Raw genomic sequence first — 23403 nt, 5'->3', positions numbered from 1 at the left:
TGAGATTTGTTCAGCTGAAGTGACTGGACCGTCTGTGTCTTTGCTCCTCAGGAATGCGGCCTCCTGCTGTCTTCTGAAGGCGAGGGTCGGGGCTGTTACCCGTTGGATGGCCACATCCTGTGCAAGAGCTGCAGCGCTCGCCGCATCCAGGACCTCTCTGCCAAAATCTCCACTGACTGCTAAACAAATCCTTCATTTTCAACCATTAAGCCTTTATTTGTAGAGACGTGATTTTTTTCCCCTGCCTGCTCTGGACCTTGGCTTAAACAAGTGGTCTGTAGCTCCCCCTGCTGGTCTCTTCCTGTATTTTCAATCACAGTTGTCCATTTTCCGTTTTTGCATTTATTTAAACCTGGGTTCTCTGGTGATATTTGTTTCTGATGTTTCATCAACATTTGTGGTACACAGCGGCCCTGCGTCTTTATTTCTGCTCAGTATTAATGTAACAGAAGCCTGACCTGCAGGCAGCTTGGGCTCCACTCTATAACTCCATGAACCTATACTGGTACTGGCCACAGGGCAGCTCACACACATCCATTAACCTATTATCAGAAATGTCAGCCTTAAAACAGGTAGTTGGTGGAAAAGGTGACATGAGTAATAGTCAGGATGATGACTTATCTAAATGCTGTACGTCTATAACAAGTGTGTGAAAAATAACACTTAACAACTGTGAGTGTACATAACAGAAAGATTTGGTTTAAAAGCATGTGGTGTGGTGAGTCTTTGCGGTGGTTAGGGTTAGCCTACTGTTAGCCTTCAAAGCACAAGACATATAGACACAAAGAATGTGTTGTGTGAACTTTACAGTTTAACAACAAATCCATTTTTTTCTTTTTTGCTGAACGCAAGAATGAAGTTGCTCAAACATATTTAAGCCTTCAAAGTTTGTTTTCTTTTTCGCCTTTGGTCTGGCTAAGCTCATTGATACAAAATCATGTTACTTTTGTATGTTTCTTATGTGTGTTTTGGTCAATACTTGACTGTTACTTTCGAAGACGCCGGTGCAATGAAGTCAAATGTTGTCTTCTGTCCTGAGGAACACAGGGTATCAGTCACTTTCCTCTTGTGTGAAGCTCAGGCCTCATGTGACAAGACTAAAAAGTAAAAACATAATTCAACATAACAACTCAAAAAAGTACATTTGTGACATTAAGAATGTTTTTTTTTTTAATTATTATTCTACACATGAGGGCAGAGTTTCACATTGTGATGCGTTGAAGCTCCTGTTTATGTGACAACTGTCATAAACACCTGTGTTTTTATTCCATCCTCTTGTTTTCATGTGTAACTTAAGGGCTAAAAACTAAAATAATCCTTACCTCAAGGATGTCATTCAGTCTTCTCAACCATCATCACATATAAAGGTAAATTCTGCTTTTATCTTGGCAGAACCTGATCACGTTACTAGGTTTGTTTAACTCTTTGTGTACGTTTTTGCTTGTGTCGTTCTTAATCATGTCAACTCATCCGGGTCACACCCAGACTCTGTCAAAAAGCTGTGAATTATTAAGCTGGTAGATCAGAAAGATCATGCTGCCGCAGTCCACCCGTTGGTTCAAACTGAAGTGAAGGATCAAAAGGTCAAGTTCTACCAAATGAAAAGGATTTTGAGGTAAAAACGGTTCTCTGCATGTGTGAACCCAACTGTGTTTTTGTTCTTTACACAGGTTTGTAGCCACATATTATTGATGATGAATATTAAAATATCTGCAAATTCATCTACGGTTTGTTTGTCTGTTGTTCTCCGACATTTCTGTGTTTTCTATGAGGCAGCTGTGGGTCTGGAGTTCAATCCCAGGCTCAAATCATCCACATATCCCTCTCGCCCACAAATCCAAAGGCTTTTTTTTTATTTAGAAAATGAATGTTCTTGCTAACATGTTTACCTCTAAATTCAGGAATAAGTTAACCAAAAACTGAAAGTATATTTGCTGTCAGATTTGCTGCTTGCAAATGTATAATTTTCCTAATAATCCTCTCAGTTGCCAAACTCCACGTCAATGTCACAAGATTTAATAATACAACTTAAAGACACATCTATAAAATATACAAATCAGATGAGTGAAGAAATGTGTTCTTTAAATTAGAAACTTTATTTTTCATTGGATGGTCTTGCCAGTTTAAAAACATGCATTACTATGTTTGTGACATCATCCAGAAACACTTCAGCATCAATTACAACCACAGTAAGATCCCACATTTTCCTGTTCATACAAAACGAACAAGGACGTCGCCAGCACGTTTTTCATTAACACGACGTGAATGTCTTCCAGAAAAAGTTACGACAGCCGGTTTTTCGCTCCCTTTGCGATTGAGTGGGATGTCGTTGCATCATCATCTTCTTCTCCCCGGCTCCTGTCTTCTCCTCATCCTCTTCATCCTCCTCCAGCTTGACCAGCATCTTCTCCACAACTCTCTCTGCCAGCGGCTTGGTCATTAACCTCAACAAGTGATCCTGTAGGATGAAAAAGTTTGATAATGATGAGAAAGAAAGTGTAATACTTCTCTCAGTTTGTTGAACCTCTTAAAGTTGAGGCGTATCTGTGACTTACCTCGTCGTTCATAAGCTCTGCCCTTATTGCTTCTGTCTCCATGTGTCTCTGTGGAACACAGCTGACATGGAGTAGAAGCACAGACGGAAAGAGAACCACCAGAAGAACATGCATCTGAGAGGGAAGCATCTTGAGATTCAAGCCCAAAAAATGTCTTCCTGATATAATTTTTTTTTTTACAAAAATTCCTCTATTAGTCCAAAATGTCAATCCTGTCTGAGGAAGGTGTTTCCTGGGTTGAAGGTCGTCAGGAGTTTTGTGCTAAAGTAAAGATCTGATAAAAAGTGTCTTCATCACTTTATTTTATTCTCACACCAAATTAGGGGTGTGATTGGTGGAGGAGGAGAAGAGCTGTGATTGGACAGGATCATTTATTGTAAGGATTACTATTATAGTCATTTTCTGTCGACTCTGGTTATCTGTGCAGATGTGCCGCACCACAGGACTTCATGTCTTCTCTGTTGGACGGTGTGACTCAAATGTTAATGAGGCTGCCTGGACAGAGGCATCCAGTGCAGCAGCTCACTCTGCTGTCACTTTGAACCAGTGGAAATAACAAGCACAATAGTTTACAATTCAAAATCCACTCATACAACTTCTGGGAGCCCCAAATGGTCAAAAGTTCAGTGTGAGGTGTCACAAAACAGGGAGAACCCTTATGGAAAAATGTCATAATATTATTTGAATATATACAATTTTAGCTTGAGCTGTAAACTATTAGAATGTAAATGTTTTTGATAAAAAGAAAAAAAAATCTAACGTATGTTCAAGATTAGAATATTAGAGAATTAGAGTATATTATATTTATTATGATAATTAAAAATGGATTGAGATGGAATTAGTTTAGAATAGAATAAACTGCATAGGGGCATTTCAGTTAACATTATCCAATACAAAGAATGGAACTGATGTGACGTGGCTTTTGCCCCAGTTGGGGTTTTGCATACAAGCATTCTTAAAATTAATACATTAAAATATCAAACAATATGAAACAAAGCAACACATTTACCATGGAATAATAATACAAAAATACAAAGTAAAAATGTGGATTAATAACAAGAAGTTAGCCCGGGAGTATGACCATAGTAAGATAAATATCCAAATAAAACGTAAAACAAGTGTCTTTATACTTTTTCTCATTGAACTGGTAACCTCTTTCTCACTTGTACCTTTAAACAGTGTTTAGTTTTTTAAAGAATTAGAAAATGAATGCATTTTGATTCACAATGGTTAAAATTGGGTCAATAAACTGTTTCCGGATTTCCTCTTCCTGATGAACTTTGACTCCATTAAAACTACTATCATGTTAGTGTTTTCCTGCTTTAAATAGACCCTGACCTTTTCTGCACAAATGCTTCCTATGTCTTCTCCACAGGACGCTCACTCATAAATCTGTTGACTGTGTTTCTCTGTGGTGCAGTGAGGAAACAAGAGGATGTGTTGACAGGAGGAATCCAGCTGTGGTTAGGACGAGGAGGAGGAGAGGGAGGAAGAGAATCCCAGCTGTGATGATCACACAGATCACACACACATCTACATGATGGATAATTGTGTCAACAGCTTGTCAGGGCTTATTAAAGATCTTCACCTGTGGTTAATTATAGCTTGATGATTCATCCTTCATTTTATGTATCACTGCCAAATGTTTTGTTTTGTCTTTAAACTTTCTTCTGTATTTAATTTTAGTAAATGCCACTATCCATTATTAACCATGGTTCTGGGTAAAAAAGAAGAAGTAAAGGAGACTTGTGAATTATTAACGTTAATATTAAACAATTACATCCGCGCTTATTAATCTAAAAATACTTTAGAAGAGTAGACTACACACTGAAAAATAGAACAGATTTGAATGTAAGTTCCATCATTTGTGTCATTTACGACTCAAAACAAGTATGGATTTAATAAAGATAATTTGTTACAACGTTGTCAATAGTATATGAAGGGAAAATTATAGTAAGGTGCAAATTATCTTTATAGTAAGCATTACTGACAAGATATGCTGTAAAATGCAACACGAAAACATAAAATCACACTGCTGTACTATCCTATGACCAGTAAGTGTCACTGTGATGTCGCCTTTTGTAGTTCCCTAAACCTTAATAATTTCAATTAAACTAATTTGTAACCATTGATCCTGCTAGATGATTTAAATGATTCGCGTGACATGATTCAGTTGTTTGTGGGGATAATGTTATTGCTATATGAGTAAATATGATTATACTTCATGCCGAAGAACTTGGTAAGTACCTTTAAAACATTTAAATTTTCCTGTCCACTTCAACAACACGTGTAAGCAAAAAAAATAAATAAAAAAATAAAATCACTCTGACGGCACTATATGCTATATACTATATGAGATATAATAAAACAAAACGTGTGCGTTTCATGTTACATAATCATATCCATGTAAAGCCGGAAGTGGGTTTCCTTTCCTTTCCTTTAAATTAAGTAAACAGGTGAGGTATTCAAATATGGCGTCGTTCACAAGGTAAACAATATTGACAAGTTAAAACCGCAATTTAAAGAAATACTTTTTTTAAAATTTCATATTGTGTGATGCTTGGTTTAAAAGCAAAACATTAAAATACTGTCATAAGCGTAGAATACTACGTTAAATGAATTCTATTTTAGCTTGGTTTTGCTCCTGATCCTACTTTGCACTGTTGGCTTCAGTCCAATGCTAACAGCTAACAGTAAGTATTGTCGCACCGTTTATATTTTATAAATTATAATGTTTGTTGTTATTTACTATTGAATAAGATAAATAAAACAATAAAAAAGTATTTTTTAAAGTTTTTTTAAACAATTTAAAGTAATTTCAACGTGTTTTAAAGTGTCCACACTATTTACATAGAGGAGGGCAAAGTGAAAAGGTCGCAGTGAATAAAATATTGGTCATAGGACGATTATAGAATGTGACAAAGTGTGACAACCCATGCTTTAAAAAGCAGCAATGGCTTTATGAAATGTTACCGTATTTAAAAAAAAAAAAAAACATACATAATGAAACTATTATATTGACCATTCTAAAGATGAACTTTAGAACTCCTGATGGTCTTAAGTTTGTAAAACACTGAATAATATTCTGTTCTGTGTTTGGTGTTTGATGTTTGATTTAATGTCAAAATTAATTCTGACCTAACACAAATAACTGTAATTTCAGGAATGTTTAAAAAAAAATGTCTTGACCGTCACTTTTGGCTTTCTGTCAAATCTAACTATTCCAACTCAGAGGTCCGCTTTGATTTTGAAGGTAATGTTGCCAATTGTCACTCTTCATATAGTTGTGTGATATGTTATTGTGTTATATAGATATGTTATATCAACAGTTATTGACTGAACATTTAAGTTGCTAAGTGTTCATAATAAATTGTAAATTTCTGTTTTTGACAGACCAGCATGGATACCACATTCTCTCTGATGATCAGGCTGCACGCTGTGGTTACTCAGTTCTGATCACTGACAGAGGAGACCTGGTGTTTCGTGCCTCCTTCCAGGCCTGTCACGTCTATATTCAGGTGCAGTCTGCTAAAATTTTGTTTATTACAAAATTTTACCCTTGAGCTAAGATTCTCACCCTGCCTTGGACAGATGGCCACTGACTATCACCTTCATGTCTGGTTGGTGGAACTCCACTCTGATGGGAAAGTACAGCTGTTTCCGTTCCAGCTCCACTGCACTCTAAGGGAGCAATGGAGCAGCAGAGAAATTGTCTGTGAAGAAAACTACATGGAGGTGAATTATACATCACACTGTCAATTTAAAAAAAAACAGTAAATCTTAGTTTATTTAAGACTTTGAATCAAAGGATAAGTTAACAAAAACAAGCACAAATAACTTAAATACAGTTGAGCATGACGCAAGAAGAAGATATTCGTAAATGTGTTTGGACTTTTTTCATACATATTTCAAGGCCTAGCAAAGATATGATAAATGTGTGTGAGTAGGGATTTATTCTGTATGCATTTGTTTGTCATAGGTTTCTATTAAGCTGCCTGTCCAAACAGAGGCATTTGAAAAGAATGACGAGGTTAGTGCTAAAAAGCTAAAAATTCTCCACGACTTTCCGTGTGTGGAATTGTAGTATGTAACCCTGCAGATGTTTTATGTCATAAAACTGACAGGTAATGTGTCCTCCACCACTGTATAATTACAAGAATTTTTTAAATAGGAATTAAGTTGATAGTATGCCTTCCATTAGACAGAATTGGCTATGACGTTTCACAGAGTTGACCAACATCAAGAGAACCCCACAGTGATGTCACTGACAGAGGCAGCTGCCCATGGCTACCACATCTCAGTTCGTGGCTCCTTTCTCATCTTCCGCTGCCTCTATTCCTCTAATTTTTCATATATCATCAAGGTACTTGTATACAGTAGTATTTTATTGTATTAGACGTGTATCACCCAGTTACACAAAACATTTGGCCTTTTGTGTCTTTGCCAGGACACGGTGATGCCCCGGACAGAGGCAGCTCCCCATGGCTACCACATCTCAGTTCGTGGCTCCTTTCTCATCTTCCGCTGCCTCTATTCCTCTAATTTTTCATATATCATCAAGGTACTTGTATACAGTAGTATTTTATTGTATTAGACGTGTATCACCCAGTTACACAAAACATTTGGCCTTTTGTGTCTTTGCCAGGACAGTGGAGTGGATTTGGAACTTGTCAGTGCAACTGTGTTTTACCCGTTCCTCAGCAGCTTCTTAGCTATTGACGCCACTGTTGCTTGCACCCTGAGTTAGTACATTTTTTATTCCAATTGTCTGTTTAGTCAGTTGTATTCAGAACAGATCAAACATCTTCTTGACGTTCCCTTTCACATCCACAGATGATGCGACAGTTGATCAGTCTGACCTGCTGTGGACCCTCCCTCTGGTACCCTCTCCTCTTGTTCATGGGCTTTTTAAGTACAAAGGTGTGACATTTGGAGTTGACGGCAGAGCCTTTAGTGAATCTGACATTGAACAAGGCGGATACAAAATTAGCTTGCAGAGGCGGCGAGTGGAGGTCAGGATTCCCACAGGAGCCTCCGGTGTACACGTAAAGGTATTAGCATTTATATCATCTGGGGTTTAATTTAATAAATATGCATAATGCATTACTGTGATGCTTGTTGAACATTTTACACCATGTACCATGAGATAGAAACCAAGTACCACCTGTGGTGCACATACCACAGTTTGAAAAAAACTGTACGACTTTATACTGTATATAACAGACAGTATGGAGAATATCTATATCACAAACAAACCAAGTCTCAGTTTTTCTTTAATAAATAGAGCAAACTAATTGCAGGTGTAACACAGCCTAGACAGTGGATCTTGAGATTCAGAGAGTCAGTGGTGGAGGTACTGGTAAGGTGGGCATTTCGTAATTGAAAAAAACTGTACGACTTTATACTGGGACAGTATGGAGAATATCTATACCCAATATCAGCACAAACAAACCAGGTCTCACTTTCTCTTTAATAAATAGAGCAAATTAATTACAGGTGTAACACAGCCTGGACAGTGGATCTTGAGATAGAGTCAGTGGTGGAGGTACTAGTAAGGTGGGCATTTCGTAAACAAGTGCTGGTAAATCACCATGACAGCAAGGATAGTCTGGCAAAGAGTAAGCTGTTTAAATACTGGCTTGATTGGAGCTGGAAAGCAGGTGGAAGCAGTTGCACTGATGAGGGGGAAGAGTGGTTGAGCAGAAGTGGAAATTTACACTGCAGGGGAGCAGACTGTGATGTTTTCATTTGTAAGGAAGTGTGTAAAAAGAAGAAAATAATTGCACTGTAATCACACTGAATATTCCCTAAACGTTTTAGAGTGTTGTTGTGCAAGGACGGTACAGTCAGTCTATATCTGTGGATCTGTCCATCATGAGTCAGTGGGAAAACAAACACTGGCCTTGGACACAGCTTCGCATCTTCAGGCGTCTTAAGGCTCTTATTCCTGCAACTCATTTCCTAAACAGAAGTGAGTAACTGATGAGAAATGTACCTGCAAAATGACCACATCCTACTAAATATATGCAACTGTTTCTCTCGTTCCTTAGACAGAACAACATCTAATGACTCGTTCTCTGCAACTCTGGGTCCATTCGCTCCCGACGTCTCACTCGAGAAGGTGACGTTGACAAGTGGAGGTGACCTTTTAACCTGGACATCAAGCCACCATCCACAGCATGACAAAGACTTTGTAATTTCTAAACTCTCCAACAATACTGGCAGCTACACTTTCCAGCTCTGTTTCCCTTTGTCACACCCTAAAATAATCCCTGAGGTAATAGTTTAGATTCAACAGTTTTGTCTGTTTTATTTCCTCATTCACAAAAACAATAATATTTGAAATTATATGCTGTATAATTTCAGTTTATAGGTGGCGGTGTTAAGACGTACAGCTTCACATTCATCTTTACTTTCAACATCTCTCCCAGTGGAGAAGTCTTTTATCACCAAGAAGAAGTAGAGCACAGTGTTGAATATACAGGTGATTGGTTGATCTGATGTCATCTGTTTTCTTAGGCCTTTCATGGAGATAAAATAGCATAATAAAACTCTAATCTTATTTCTCTCTTGAATACATGCTAGCTCCCAGTTCCCCAAAGCTGGAGGGGAAGTGCACAGATAGCAGCCTACTGGTGCTGTTACATCACGGAGCACACACACAGCTGCAGTGGGAGCTGTTTCTGGGAAACCAAAGATTAGATTGGGAGCTGGCGGAGATGGGTGGGTTTGTGGTGGAGACAGGAGAGCTCTACGTAACAGTGGAGATTCCAATGTACAGCCCTGTGTTGAGCTTTGAGGTGAATATAATACTTCAACACCCAGCTTTGTTGTAAGGGCATAAACAAAATGGTGTTTGCATTTTTTTGTAGGAGCTCACACTGCGGGGTGTCATTGCTGGAATAAAACTGTTTCTTGTGGATGCAGTGTCTTTGAAAATACTGGCCAGTCTTGACTTTAACTGCAACTTTCCTGTCAGGGAACTCTTAGGTACATCTGTGAATATTTTTTTTTAAAATTTTCCATGTTGTGGCTTTTACATCATCCTCTCTGAACCTCTGATAGTGTGTTTGCCACAAGGGAGAATGGTGGCGGTGGTCGACACCACCCACACCATCCCACCAGTTCAGCCCAACAGAACCTTAGACCCCAGCTGTGTCCCACTGCAGACAGACAGCAGCAGAGCTCTGTTCAGCTTCAGTCTGGACTCCTGTGGGACAACTGTCACTGTGAGTTTGACTCAGATCATTCATCTTTTCAAATAAACATTTTGACCTCTGCTGTGCTTCAATCTCATCATCACATGCTCCTCAGACTGAGGGACAGTTTCTGGTTTATGAAAACCAAATCAGCTACAAACAAGATTTTCTCCCTGTGTATGATCCTGTTATCCACAGAGATTCACCATACAGGTGAGAAAACTACACAGTATGTGTTTTACACAAGATAAATTCCTCTCCAGCATCATTCCTCTCTTTTTCAGACTAACCATCCAGTGTCGCTATCCTGCAAATGACAGCAGTGCCCTGACAGTCCAGTATCCTGTCAACTCAGCCATGAACCTTTCAGAAATCATACCAGTCAAACAGACGAAGAGCAGCATTTGATTGTCCAAAAGTGTTTAGGATGTCAAATGATAGTCACTTCATTTATTTATTAAAATGACAAACATATTTAGTTTGTTTACTGTAAATGTACTAATGGCCATGTGAGGTAAATAAAGTCTGGGTTATTTAAAATAGCAATTAAAAATGTCTGATAATTGGTATTATTAAATGGTATTTATATAACATACCATCTTTACGTAGTAGATTGAGGGATGACAGTTAGCTAATGAGCTGCACCTGTTGCAGTGTCTCCTGAAATCTGATTGGTTGGTTCAGACAACTTAAAAAGCTGGCAGAGACCACTGCTGTCTCAGCACATGGTTCTATTGTAATCTGCATCGCCTTTTTAAGTGGTTCCCTTGGTTTGTGTTGGTTGGCAACTGTAGTTTGCTAGCATCTGTGCTAGCTTTAGACACTGCTGACACATCAGGAAATATGGCTTTTGAGATTTGCTTCAGGTAAGTGAGTTTATTTTATATGGTAAGTTCTGTTTTTCAAGTCTAGCTATTGACACTGTTTGTTTTTTTCTAACAGTGTGGCCATGCTTTTTTCGCTGTGGTTAGCAGCAGAATGTGATGACCTCCCTTTTGGTGAGATGTACTTATTTTTGCATTGGTTTGCTACAGTAATAGTAGTAGTGGTTGTCCCATCCTGACGGTTTGTTTATATTCAGAGGTACATCAGGTGGAATGTCGAGATCATTACGTTTGGGCCGTTGTTGAGCTTGCCTTTGCAGGAGAGGATGTGCATTTTGAAGCTGTTGGTAAGTTCAGGAGTGGAGTTGCCTATTGTCTTCAAAATTCAAAGCTGTCTATTTTTGGGCTTAAGTTAAATGTTTTTGGTTTTTTTTTTTCAGATGAAACTGGCATCCACCCGATCACAGAGGAGTATGCAGCTATGTGTGGCTACACTGCCAGTGTTCTCCCTCTCTCTGGCCTTGTTGAGCTGCGAAGCTCTTACTTCAGTTGTCACACTGAGAACAAAGTAAAAGCAGATGTTGGAAAGAATCTTCTGGCTCTGCAGGTTTTATTTATATTTATTTCTTTGTCCTTCCAGGATGGAGTGTTCAAATTGAACTTCAACTTACTTGTGACACATGATGGACATTTGGTCAGATATAACTTTAACAAGACCTGCACTCCTGCTGCTGCTTGGTCTCCCAGAGAGATTACTTGTGAAGTCAACTACATGGAAGTAAGTACAACTTCAACATCATATTATGTTCAGTTGTGTTAAATGTTCTAATTAACTGATCTTTGTCCAGGTGTCGCTGAGAAATGAAGTCACCTGCTCTTCTGTGAAGATGGCCGACGACTGGAATGATGCCCTGAGGGCTGTATGTTTGAACATGAATTGATCTTAAGTTGGTTTTTGCTGCCCTGTGAATCTGGAATGACTATTTTATCAATCCTTTACAGCCATATACTTCAGCTGTATCTGACTGGCAGGTGGTATTTCAGAGAGCAGGGGAACAGTCGATGCCTATGAACGTCTCCGAAGCTCGTAAGCAGGGTTATTGGTTTGATCTGATGGATGAAAGGCTTGTGTTTCGTACACCGTATGGACAGCCTGACTCATTTAGCACTGAGGTGAACACTAATACTTCTCTTAACTATTGGATGTGGAAAACATTGAATCCAACATAGGAAGTTGACTTGATGTTCAATCTCCAGATGAGTGGTGTTCCAGTAGAGGTGGTCCATGCCACTCTGTTCTCCAGACAAAGCTGGGTGGTCATCATGGTTGACCTCGTGGCTGCTTGCTCCATGGGTCAGTACTCATTGGTCTTTTGCTGCAAATGTATTTGTGTTTTTAAACTACTTGTTGTTCTTAACAGATGAAGGATCATATGACAATGGCTACATAATGTGGGACATTCCTGACATGCTGCACCCCCTGGTGTCGGGTATCTACGACACCCAGGTCAATGTCGGTGTCAATGGTAAACTTGAAGAACAGCCAGTTGCAGAACAGCGTGGTTACATGGTGGAGAAGCACAATGCTACAGTTATGATTAGCATCCCCTATAATGCTGAGGGAGGATACAGGAAGGTGGGTGAGAGGGACTTTTATATAGTATTCATGGTCTCTGTGGTGATAAAGGCATAACTGTAAATTAATCTTTCTTATAGAGTCTTCACCTGATGGGTGACCTGTATGAATATTATGTCTTTCATCTGTATGTTGAGCAAATCTCAATGGATGAGGACGATGTCAACACCAGGCTACGCTTCCAGAAGACACTTGCCACTCCTTTGCTGCCACGTCCTGTTTTTACAGAGAACCGTAAGTTCACTGCAGACTTTTTAGTTTCACACTGAAGACATTTTCTCAACGCCTATATTTGCAGGAACAGTGCTTGAAGACCGTGTGTTCACCGTCTATCTTGGAGATGTTCCTGAAGATGTAAAACTGACTGCTGTTCAGCTGAATGGACACATGTATATAGTTCCCTTTATAAATTCAAGTGGTCACACAATCACTGAGGTTGTTCATGACAACCACACACACGACTACACTGTGCAGGTGCCGTTTGATCATCATGTGGTCACAGAGCAGGTGAAAGACTTTAATTGAACCTTCACTGTGATTGGTTGTGTGTGAGGTCAGTAATCACATCTTTATCTCCTAGTTCTCCAGAGAAGATGAAGCCATTAAACACATGCTGGACATTAACTTCACACTGACGGTCCTTCCTGAAAATGAACATTTTTACCACCACACATCAGTCTATGCACTAACTGATGCCTGTAAGTTGATCAGTACGTCTCACTCACTCACTAGACACTTGAGCAGAGATTAACTGTACTGTATCCACCAGCTCCTCCTGAGTTTGAGGCCAATTGTTCAGAGACTGGAATCATCTTCAAGATGGACCATCGACCTTTTGACTACCTGTGGTTCATCAGTATTGGCTCAGAGCGTCTGACACCAGAACTGGCCGCTGAGCACAAGTACAACATGAGGAACGACAGCCAGAGTCTGGTGCTGGAGGTTCCACTATTCACTGATGGATATCAATATAAGGTAGGATGGAGGAAATTTGACTGTATACATTAATATTTGTACCAAACTCATTGAGGTTTGTTTTTTTAGGATTTTTCTTTAAAAGGATTCCTTGGCACGTTTGAAGTCCTCGTGAGAGATCATGGAACATCAGATGTCCAGACACAGGTCACAAAGTCGTGTCCATTTTCGCCGAAAGAGTTTATTGGTAAGAAAAACCAAACCATAACAAAGTTGTGCAAGAATTTGTACTTGGAGTGTCTATATAAACACTGAACTCTCTGCAGCCTGCTCCACTGATGGTATGATGACTGTGATGGTTGATTTATCTTGGGTCGTTGCACTTGGAGGGATCCCTGCAAGAACCAACCTAGCGGACAAATACTGTGGACCCAAAGAAGCAGATGACACCAGGGCACTCTTCTCTTTCCCACTCAACAGCTGTGGCTCCATAATCAAGGTTGTGCTGATTTTAAAAGTGAATAGCACAAAATTATCACAACCGCAATTAAAGCTGCTTTAATTTTTTTTTTTTTTTTAAACAGCTTGGTAAGGAGTATGTCACCTACGAGAATGTGGTTTTCAGCACGAAGACTCAAGCTTTAAAATATCCATCAGATTCCAGCAACATTCAGGGGTAAAATTTGAATTCAACATCTTTTACTCCTAACTGAAAAGCTAGTACTAAAATGGTTTCATTCTCCAGAGTAAAACTACAGTGTACGTATGCTCTGGCTGGGCTCCATCGTCTCTTTTCTGTGTACAAGTTTGATTCTGACACGGAGGGAGTCGGCCAGATTGTGCATCCTGCACAATCACCAGAAGGTAGGGGGTTCAGTTTAGGTTGACTTGAAAAGAGGAAAAAAAAAAATACAAACCTGTTGCTTCACTAACTGTCTGGTGTTGTGCTGCAGTTCAACAGGAACCCATTGGCTTTAATGAGGTGCTGCAGACTCCAGGACCTGCTGTCAGACACACAAGACCTTTTGTCAAACAACCTCCTTCCCAGCACATCAGAGTATCCAGCCTTGTAAAGAATCTTCCAAAAGGTAAGTTTCATATTTTGGGAAATTGTCCATACTGTATGTGAAGTGGAATGTTCTAATCTCAGTGTGATTTCAGGAACCAGAGGAGCAACGCAACTGCAAGTCAGATATAATGGATTGTAATTTTTAAAAAACATTGAAATAAAGTCTTTTCTAATGCCATTGCTGAATTAACTTTTAACAATGTGGGACTTCTTATATACAGCAACTAGTACGATGGGCTTTCACTGTCAATATTTGCATATAGTCACATCACTTGTATATTGAATCACAACAGATTTCTGAACACTAAGTCTATTAGAGTTTCAACACAATCCCTGCTAGCTTTTGCTTGGCCTGACTGTCAGTTTAATCTCAACACTGATGCTGCTCTACATTGCTTAATATCCTACAACAGCAGTAAGTCTGTGGCAGTGGCTGCATACCAATTCTAGTCTTTTCTAATATTCAGTTTACATGCTACAAAGGTTCTGATCTGACTTCATGTTGGTCTAAGATGATATGCTATGGTGACCAGATGGTCACCATATGGTGATCAGAAATCACAACTGGACCTCAGAGATGTCCACAGGCTGTTCAAGACTTGGTGTCGTTTATTAATGATGCCAACACTAATGGGTCCATACCACACATTGCCTGGGTTATACCCTGCATGTGAGGGGGTATGATGTTGAAACTCCTGATGACCCCAGGAACATGACTGATGACCCATCCTAGAGGTGTGTGTGTGTGTGTGTGTAAATTCTGTTGTAGGAATGAAATTCAGAATGTGTGCAAGTACAAAACCTAAATATCAAACATGCAGTCACTGATGTATACACACTGGTAAGTAATGCAGGATGATAAATCACACCTGTTTAACTATGTCTGTGCAGGGTTACGGTCATTTACATACAGAAATGCCTTGTATTGACCCTATACTGTAGCAACAGTCCCTTTAAAAAAAAAAGGAACGCACTTTGTTCCGTAGTAGAATCAAAAATGATAATAATGATAATAAAAAAAAAAGGAACGCACTTTGTTCTGTAGTAGAATCAAAAATGAAACTTAATTGTCAGGCATTTTATATGGAACCTTGACTGTATTGTATTAAGCTGAGATGGGACTTGGTAACCCTACCTCTAGGAGACGTTGGAAAAAACAAAATAGTGTTTGGAACAATAAGTGTAGGTGTAACCAACAAACTGCATTCATCCATTGTGTGATAGTGCATCTATTGTGGTGTGGGTGCAATCTATGGCTCAGATTGTGTTTGGTAATCCGATGTTGGTGTGAGATTCTTGTTTAATTTCTGCTTGTTTCATGTCTGCATGAACTGGGTGTCAGTTAGGGCCAGAGGAATTATTACATCCAACATTGCCAGCATAATTTGCTTAGTGTTAGCTGTGAAATGCTGCATGTCTTCAATACCTCACTGTTGTGGTTGCCAAAAAATCTCAGGATGGACAGGAGCTGGATGTGCACTTGGATGGCTGTCTAACACCTAACCCCAAGTTTGTGTTTGAGTTATGGGTGAAGTTTTAGTCATAGCTTTATGCTCTTACTATGTAGTGGCCTGGACATGCTAGAGAGATTGGATTCTAAAACTTTCTGTCCACAGGCATTTCATATGGTGAACTCAGTTATCGGTGCCAATAAGGAAGTTAATGCCATGAAGTTGCAAAGTGAGACTTTGAACTTTGACAGTTGTTTTGGAATCACTACTCAAAGCTCTTAATTTGACATGTGGTTGACATGTGCTGGCACAGCTGATGTAGCTATATCAATGGATGGAAAGGTGATACAGACAGTAGTTAAAGGTTTTGTGGTATTGTGGAAAAATTCATCTTCAAGTCCATAGGTTCAGATAATTTCAGATTCAATTGTAATGGAATTCACCATTGGGCAGTTTGTTGCACAGAGGGATGTAAACATCAATACTTTATTTGACAGAGACAGGAGGTATGTAAGTGCATATAGAGTTGCAGTATTTGGACAGTGATTTACTTTTAATTTGCTTCAGAAATAATACAATCAGGCAGTATTGACCAAACTGTTTATAGTGGCATTTAATAATACTGGTATGTGCAGCACTGATGCTTATGCTTAAACTTTGCCTTGTTTAATATCAAGTAATGCCACAGCTTAGCACATGTGATTTATGCAGCAGGACTTCATCTTGCAGAAATGCCCCTATAACAGATTCAGGTGATTTCCAAAACAAATGTAGTGGCATTAGTTGGTTTGGCAGCAAGTGTAAGGGGACATCACTGCAGAAACGTGCAGTTCAAAGATTTAAAATAATGTAATCATGGCCTAACAGTAACCAAAACTGACCAAAGTGTGCAATTTAGTTGAGCAGTTAAATGATATACATTAGTGTAACTGAAGTTAAAAAGAACAAAAAGGATGGGTTTTTGCAAATCAGTTTAATCAAAACATTACAGACATTTTACATTTTTCCAAATCTGTGAGGATTCTCTAGTTTAATCAAAACATTACAGACATTTTTCCAAATCTGTGAGGATTCTTATTGACTTGTGAAGCTCCCACAGTTCCTGTGGGGGTGAAAGAAAAAGTTCAGAACTTGCATCTTGCAGTTGACATTTGGTTTGGATAAAAAAAACAAAAAAAATTCAAGCACCAACCTTTCTTTGAGAGATTTTTTAGGAGGCTTGGCACCATCAGATAGCCGATAGGTGGGCGGTGAGCAGGTTTCAGTACAGGTTTTGTATGTCTGCTGGTAGCAGGCACAGGAGTCTGCAGCACTGCAGTGATCTCCATGGGTTTTTGGACCACTGTGAGAAGACTTCAATTATGTTTTTGTTTGTTTACCGCAGCATGAGCAGGGAGACACTTACCTTCTGTTGAGTGTGCACCATCACGTACAATGCGACCAACGCCCTCTGTGTCAGACTCAAACTTGTACTTGGAGAAGAGACGATGGAGTCCAGCTAATGGGTATGTGCACTGTAGTTTAATCCTGCAGGACAAATGTCTCATTAATAGTGTGAAGTTCATCAACAACACACAGGAAGGTTAGGATTTACCCAGTATAGGTGGAGCCAAATAGATTTCTTGGAGCATGAAGCTCATTGATGAAAATCTCATTTTCATAGGTCACATAGTCCTTTCCAAGCTGTAAAAAAAAAAAAAAATTAAAGTGGGAAACACCAAATGTAGGGCTGTAAAGATTTGCACTACCTTGGCAATGGACCCACAGCTGTTGAGTGAAAAGGAGAAAAGCATCCTGGTGTCATCTGCTTCTTTGGGTCCACAGTATTTGTCCACAAGGTTGGTTCTTGCAGGAATCCCTCCATTAGCCACAGACTGAGACAAGTCAACAATTGCAGCCATCATGCCATCAGTGGAACAGGCTGTAAAGAGACGTCTTATTAAATACAACAGTCACAAAATAAAACCCAGCAGCACAGGCATGTCTTTACCAATAATTTCTGGAGCAGTAAATGGACAAGTCTTCACAGTTGAGCCTTGGACATTTGACATTTCATGGTCTCTGACAAGGATTTCAAAAGTGCCAAGGAATCCTTTTAAGGAAAAATCCTGCAAGATAAAGTCATGTTATGACCTTGTCGCTCCTTAATATCTAAATCAGTTTCCTCCATCCTACCTTATATTGATATCCATCAGTGAATAGTGGAACCTCCAGCACCAGACTCTGGCTGTCGTTCCTCATGTTGTACTTGTGCTCAGCGGCCAGTTCTGGTGTCAGACGCTCTGAGCCAATACTGATGAACCACAGGTAGTCAAAAGGTCGATGGTCCATCTTGAAGATGATTCCAGTCTCTGAACAATTGGCCTCAAACTCAGGAGGAGCTGGTGGATACAGTACAGTTAATCTCTGCTCAACACTGCAGTTATGATCAATGAGCTTCATGACTTACAAGGTTTTTTAAGTGTGTAGACTGATGTGTGCTGGTAAAAATGTTCATTTTCTGGCAGAACTGTCAGTGTGAAGTTGATGTCAATCATGACCTTCATGGCTTCATCTTCTCTAGAGAACTAGGAGACCATAGATGTGATTACCAACCCAGTGGTGGACAACCAATCACAGTGAAGGTTCAATTAAGGTCTTTCACCTGCTCTGTGACCACATGATGATCAAACGGCACCTGCACAGTGTAGTCGTGTGTGTGGTTGTCATGAACAACCTCAGTGATTGTGTGACCACTTGAATTTATGAAGGGAACTGTATATATGCATCCATTCAGCTGAACAGCAGTCAGTTTTACATCTTCAGGAACATCTCCAAGATAGACGGTGAACACACGGTCTTCAAGCACTGTTCCTGAAATTTGAAGCCATTTAAGTCATGTCAATATAAAACTGGAAAAGAGACTCTGCAGTAAACTTACTGTTTTCTGTAAACACAGGGCGTGGCAGCAGAGGAGTGACCAGCATGTTGTCAAATCTTAGTCGTGTATACATGTGATCCTCGTCCTCTGAGATTTGCTCCACATAGAGGGGGAAGATATAATATTCATACAAGTCACCCATGACAGAACTCTGCAAGACAAGTGTTGGAAGACACCTTTATTACCATCATCATTTCAAGACAAAAGTTGTGCTTCTTTCTATTCCCACCTTCCTTTGTCCTCCATCAGCTTTATAAGGGATGCTAATCATGACTGTAGCATTGTGCTTCTCCACCACGTAACCTCGCTCCTCCGCAACTAACTGCTCCACAAGTTCACCATTGACACCGACACTGACCTGGGTGTTGTAGTTACCAGACACCAGGGGGTGCAGCACCTCAGGAGTCTCCCACGTTATATAGCCGTTGTTAAAGGATCCTTCATCTGTTACCAGTAAGAGTGAGAGTTAAAAACAGACAAATAGTAGTTAGTTGTCAATTACTTTATACTGACCCATGGAGCAAGCAGCCACGAGGTCAACCATGATGACCACCCAGCTTTGTCTGGAGAACAGAGTGGTATGGACCACCTCTACTGGAACACCACTCATCTGGAGAGAGTTTCCAGTGAAAGCTTGACTTCATATTTTTACAAAAGTCCTACATTTGCAGTGCCATCAGGCAGACTTTTCACCTGGGTGCTATACGAGTCTGGTTGCCCGTATGGTGTACGAAATACAAGCCTCCTTTCAGTCAAGTCAAACATGTAGCCCTGCGTATGGGCTTCAGAAAGCCTTGTGGGCTGCAGGTGCTCCTTACCCCTGTGGAACATCACCTGCCAGTCGGAGGTGGCAGAGGTGTAAGCCTGGATGGAAATGTTAAGATTATTTAAACCAAATCATTCTTTAAAAAGAAAAAAAAATGGAATGTTTAAATATATTCCAAGAATAACACACAGTTTGAATAACAGCATTCCAGTCATCTTTTCTTGTCCCAGTTGGACACACCAAGTCACTGCTGACTGACACCTAGAAAGGATTTTAAGGTTAGAGAAACAGCAGACACTCGAGTTGTACGAGTATGTAACCAACAGTGTGTACCTCCATGTAGTTCATCATACAGGTCACCTCTCTGGCCGACCAGGGAACACTCGGAGAACATGTCTTGTTCAAAGAATAGGTTACTTCCTTTCCATCAGGGTTTACTTTAAGGTTGAAGTAGAATGTGAACACTTCATCAACCTAAAATACAGAAGGAAAAATAAAGTCACATTCCATATAATTCAATTTGTGAAATTTGCCATTGTTGGACCCACTTGGTTTTCAGTGTGACAGCTGAAGTAGGAAGCTTTGAGGAACACAAAGCCACTTAAAGGGCATACATTTATTGTGTAGCCACACACTGCAGCATACTGTGTTGTAATAGGATACACACTTGCTCCATCTGGGTAGAACAGAGCACGAAACATTGGTTTGACTTTTTACAAAAACAAAACAAAAGCTCCCTCAAAGTAAATCCTGCTGGCCTCACCAACAGCTTCAAAGAGAGGGTCATTCCCAGCAACAGCAGGATCAACAGATATCCTGAGGAAACGCTCATGACAGTCCATGTGAATGGGATGACAATTTGTACACAGCCACACAGACAACAGCAAACCTAAACTGCAAAAAGAAAAGGACATTAGTCACATGCTTAAAAAAAAAGGAAACTTAACTTATACAAGTTAATTACCCAAACTTAAAAGCCATAGTCACTGATGTGTTAGCAGTGTCTACAGCTAGCATAGATACTACTATGCTAGCACACTACACCTGCTGACAAACACAGGCCAAAGTAAATTACTTTCCTTAACAAATCTTGGTCACTCTGACACCATGTGGTGGTTTCTTCTTCGCCATCTTTTATAGGCTACTTCATGATCCCACCAATCAGAAGCTCTCGGCAGACACAGCCACATGTGGACCTTGTTAGTTAGCAGGCAATCAAAACAATCATCGTCAGCTGATGGAAAGTTAAAAGTTGCCTCCTTCCAAACACAGGATGAGGAAGTGATCTTTTAAATGCGGTAGAGAAAAGGAGTGATGGAGAAGGTACCACATGGTGACCACAGGAGTTCAAGCAAGTGGTTCAGTTTAACCTGTGGCCTGTGTAGTTTTGCTAGCAGTGAGGCTAGCGTAAGACACAGCTAACATTACAGTGAATATGTCCTTTTGGGGTTTTTTCTGGTAAGTTGGTTTGAGATTTAGTTTTATCATTTAAATTAAAGTTTCTGCTTGTTAAATAATAATTTTGTTTGTTGCAGTTTGGTCGTGCTTCTGTCTGTGTGGCTGCCTGCATGTCCTGCCGACATCCCTCAAGGTAGTTTGATGGTTCTTTACAAGTTTGTAAGAATTGTTGAGATCATGACTTTATTTCATTTTCAAATTTTTTGTTGTTGTTGTTGTTGATGCAGAAGTACATCGGATGGAGTGTCATGATGGCTATCTTATGATAGCTGTTGACCTTAACTTCACTGGGAAGCAGCCCCGCTTTGAAGCTGTTGGTGAGTCACACCGTTCTGTTCGTGACTTCAGAGCTGGCTTATGGAGCTCATTCATAATTATGTTTTTTCTTTCCAATAAAGCTTGAATTTATTCTTCAGACTTTTTTTGTAGTAAAACAAATTCAAAAAGTTGTTCTTGGGTCACTAGTAAGCTTTAGTTGGTATGATTGTTTCACCCAATTCAAACTGTCTTATCCAACACATGACACAATTGAAGGAATTGATCAGGAACTACCAAAAAAATGAAGATGAACTATTTTGTAAATCTTTGTAGGATCAGTTTGTTCATCAGGACTTTGGCATGTCTTTGTATTGAGCCATAATTAGGAAGACTTTCCATGTATTCCAGATGGAACAGGTGTGTACCCAATCACTTTGCAGTATGCAGCACAGTGTGGCTACACCATCAGCGTCATCCCTCTGCCTGCGCTTGTTGAGCTACGAGCGTCTTACTTTAGTTGTCACACTGACAACAAAGTATGTACAATACTAAATACTGTACTTGTCTATTAGAATGTTTCTGAACCCATTAATTTATTATATAACACATTATTTACTGTCCTGCTCCAGGATGATAAAGTTTTTACGTTTAACATTAACCTGATTACCACCCAATCTGGAGAGGAAGTCCACTATACCCTGAACAAGATGTGTTCTCTCCCTCTCACCTGGTCTCCCAGAGAAATAAGCTGTGAGGTCAACTATATGGAGGTGAGTTAGATTTGTTTATTTCTGCTTCTAGCTCATAGGTTCATTTGTTGATGAATTTGTTTTCCTTAGGTGTCTGTGATGATTGATGCGCCCTGTCCCTCTGCACCAGAGAGAGACGACAGTGCAGTAAAACCTGTAGGTACATCCATGTGTCATTAATATTTGTTCCGATGAACTTCTAGTAGCTGCTTTTAATTTATCTCTAGGTCAAAGCCTCATCAACCTCAGACTGGCAGGTGGTGTTTCACAAAGCAGGGGAGCAGCTGAGGCCCATGAACCTCTCTGATGCTCGTAAACATGGCTACGTGTTCAACCTGACGGACAGACGGCTGGTGTTTCGGGCACTGTATGGACAGTGTTACTCCATCAGTGAGGAGGTAAACCTTTGCACTTTGTCTTTACAAACAAATTCAAAGTGGGTTTTAACCTTAGTCTTTGTAGGTCAGTGGTGTTCCAGTAGAGGTAGTCCATGCAACACTGTTCTCCACCCAAAGTTGGCTTGTCCTCATGGTTGACCTTGTAGCTGCTTGCTCCATGGGTTGGTATAACAACGTTCTCCAACCTCTTCATTCACTGTACATGTAACATGAGTCATGCTTATCTCCTCCACAGATGAGGGATCCTTTGTCAGTGGCTCCATAGTGTGGAAAACTCCACAGGCTTTACACGCACTTGTCTCTGGTGTGAATGGCTCACAGATCAGCTTTGGACTCAACGGTGAACTCCTGGAGAGACGGACCGCAGAGGAGCGAGGCTACTCTGTGGACAAGCTCAATGCCACATTGGAGATCAGCATTCCTTATAACACTGAAGGAGGATACAGGAAGGTCTGAGCAATGAGGAATATATATTTCAGTAGCCCTAACTTAAAGGAGACCTTTTTGGTTCGTATTTGTGTCCCTGTAATTTCTGCCTACTCCTAGTGTCAGTTTTGACTGCTGAGTAGATGTTTTATAGTCTGATGAAATCTGGAAATGTATAAAAATTCTATCAATAATACTTAGCCCCTGCCGGGATACCTCCACCCATACTACCACTCCTAACAGTAAAACCGTTTACTTCATGAGTATTAAAACATGTTGGTAACATTTACTCTAGACATCAAGTAACATATCAAATTTCATGAAATATATCCCCTTTAACTAACTTAATAGGATATATTTTAGTTCAAAAGTGGAGGGTTAGGGTTAAAGATCATAGATCTTTAACCCTAACCCTCCATAACCCTCCATCATCATAGAACATTTACCATTATTAATTATTTATTTACTTATTATTAACAGAGTTTGGTGTCTGGTGACCTCCACGAACTGTACATCTTCAATCTCTACTCTGAGCAAACAATGCTGGATGAGGATGATACGCAGACCAGGGTCAGATCTCATAGGACGCTCGTCAGTCCTCTGCTGCCGAGACCTGTTTCTGCTGATGACCAAACTTCTCCTGAGGATCAGTTCTTCACCATCTACCTTGGAGATGTTCCTGAAGATGTAAAACTGACTGCTGTTCAGCTGAATGGACACATGTATAGAGTTCCCTTTATAACTTCAAGTGGTCACACAATCACTGAGGTTGTTCATGA

The 23403-nt window shown here is 39.9% G+C and overlaps 5 protein-coding genes across 8 annotated transcripts in view; 3 read left to right on the top strand and 2 right to left on the bottom strand.

Moving 5' to 3' along the window:
• trip6 (thyroid hormone receptor interactor 6) overlaps positions 1-1721 on the top strand; it is a 7541-nt gene extending 5820 nt beyond the window's left edge. For all 3 annotated transcript variants that reach the window (XM_008321033.3, XM_025059451.1, XM_025059448.1), the window contains one exon: positions 52-1721. In XM_008321033.3, coding sequence (XP_008319255.1) covers positions 52-183 — 132 coding nt within the window. In that variant the 3' untranslated portion in view covers positions 184-1721. The remainder of the gene's footprint in view (positions 1-51) is intronic.
• A 329-nt stretch (positions 1722-2050) lies between these two features.
• Positions 2051-2684, bottom strand: sst5 (somatostatin 5). Its single transcript, XM_025061628.1, has 2 exons — positions 2556-2684; positions 2051-2509 (listed from the first exon to the last, which is right to left on the bottom strand). The coding sequence occupies exons 1-2, from the start codon at positions 2682-2684 to the stop codon at positions 2252-2254; spliced, it is 387 nt and encodes a 128-aa protein (XP_024917396.1). The 3' UTR covers positions 2051-2251.
• Positions 2685-5006: 2322 nt separating this feature from the next.
• LOC103386730 (uncharacterized) lies at positions 5007-10311 on the top strand. The gene is made up of 16 exons (XM_008321135.3): positions 5007-5248; positions 5719-5808; positions 5949-6073; positions 6147-6290; positions 6535-6585; positions 6757-6918; positions 7201-7297; positions 7389-7606; positions 8376-8526; positions 8606-8832; positions 8922-9039; positions 9141-9355; positions 9428-9545; positions 9621-9784; positions 9870-9967; positions 10039-10311. Exons 1-16 carry the CDS (start codon positions 5233-5235, stop codon positions 10160-10162), a joined length of 2118 nt encoding a protein of 705 aa, XP_008319357.1. The 5' UTR covers positions 5007-5232; the 3' UTR covers positions 10163-10311.
• A 150-nt stretch (positions 10312-10461) lies between these two features.
• Positions 10462-23403, top strand: part of LOC103386630 (uncharacterized) — a 14745-nt gene continuing 1803 nt past the window's right edge. Inside the window, exons 1-19 of one of the 2 annotated variants that reach the window (XM_008321022.2) lie at positions 10462-10620; positions 10697-10752; positions 10836-10925; positions 11019-11146; positions 11219-11356; positions 11427-11498; positions 11581-11751; positions 11836-11932; positions 12000-12214; positions 12295-12448; positions 12513-12721; positions 12795-12912; positions 12984-13189; positions 13259-13376; positions 13456-13628; positions 13714-13805; positions 13875-13993; positions 14083-14217; positions 14291-14388. In XM_008321022.2, the coding sequence (XP_008319244.1) occupies positions 10598-10620; positions 10697-10752; positions 10836-10925; positions 11019-11146; positions 11219-11356; positions 11427-11498; positions 11581-11751; positions 11836-11932; positions 12000-12214; positions 12295-12448; positions 12513-12721; positions 12795-12912; positions 12984-13189; positions 13259-13376; positions 13456-13628; positions 13714-13805; positions 13875-13993; positions 14083-14217; positions 14291-14337 (2361 nt within the window). In that variant the 5' untranslated portion in view covers positions 10462-10597 and the 3' untranslated portion in view covers positions 14338-14388. Of the gene's footprint in view, positions 10621-10696; positions 10753-10835; positions 10926-11018; positions 11147-11218; positions 11357-11426; positions 11499-11580; positions 11752-11835; positions 11933-11999; positions 12215-12294; positions 12449-12512; positions 12722-12794; positions 12913-12983; positions 13190-13258; positions 13377-13455; positions 13629-13713; positions 13806-13874; positions 13994-14082; positions 14218-14290; positions 14389-23403 lie in introns of those variants that run through there. The other variant, XM_008321013.3, reaches the window with a different exon arrangement.
• LOC112487726 (uncharacterized) lies at positions 16559-20454 on the bottom strand. The gene is made up of 19 exons (XM_025060001.1): positions 20300-20454; positions 20099-20229; positions 19884-20011; positions 19669-19809; positions 19525-19596; positions 19263-19433; positions 19083-19179; positions 18799-19013; positions 18570-18720; positions 18294-18502; positions 18099-18216; positions 17825-18030; positions 17640-17757; positions 17398-17570; positions 17244-17332; positions 17055-17176; positions 16842-16991; positions 16727-16751; positions 16559-16676 (listed from the first exon to the last, which is right to left on the bottom strand). Exons 1-19 carry the CDS (start codon positions 20350-20352, stop codon positions 16646-16648), a joined length of 2400 nt encoding a protein of 799 aa, XP_024915769.1. The 5' UTR covers positions 20353-20454; the 3' UTR covers positions 16559-16645.

This window comes from Cynoglossus semilaevis, chromosome 1 (assembly GCF_000523025.1).
Source record: "Cynoglossus semilaevis isolate Cse_v1.0 chromosome 1, Cse_v1.0, whole genome shotgun sequence".
Lineage (NCBI taxonomy): Eukaryota > Metazoa > Chordata > Actinopteri > Pleuronectiformes > Cynoglossidae > Cynoglossus > Cynoglossus semilaevis.
Note: the sequence above shows the minus strand (reverse complement) of the source record. Positions and strands in the feature narration are given on the sequence as shown.

Excerpts from the sequence above, each read along its gene's own strand:
- LOC103386730 (XM_008321135.3), top strand. Across the intron at positions 7,298-7,388 it reads CACTGTTGCTTGCACCCTGA|ATGATGCGACAGTTGATCAG; the intron begins GTTAGTACATTT and ends TCACATCCACAG. Across the intron at positions 9,785-9,869 it reads CCTGTGGGACAACTGTCACT|ACTGAGGGACAGTTTCTGGT; the intron begins GTGAGTTTGACT and ends CATGCTCCTCAG.
- LOC112487726 (XM_025060001.1), bottom strand. The coding sequence starts at position 20,352 with ATGCTAGCTGTAGACACTGCTAACACATCAGTGACTATGGCTTTTAAG. Across the intron at positions 19,597-19,668 it reads GTATGATGAACTACATGGAG|GTGTCAGTCAGCAGTGACTT; the intron begins GTACACACTGTT and ends AATCCTTTCTAG. Across the intron at positions 16,752-16,841 it reads AAAAAATCTCTCAAAGAAAG|GAACTGTGGGAGCTTCACAA; the intron begins GTTGGTGCTTGA and ends TCACCCCCACAG.
- sst5 (XM_025061628.1), bottom strand. The coding sequence starts at position 2,684 with ATGCTTCCCTCTCAGATGCATGTTCTTCTGGTGGTTCTCTTTCCGTCT. Across the intron at positions 2,510-2,555 it reads CAGAGCTTATGAACGACGAG|AGAAGTATTACACTTTCTTT; the intron begins GTAAGTCACAGA and ends CAACAAACTGAG.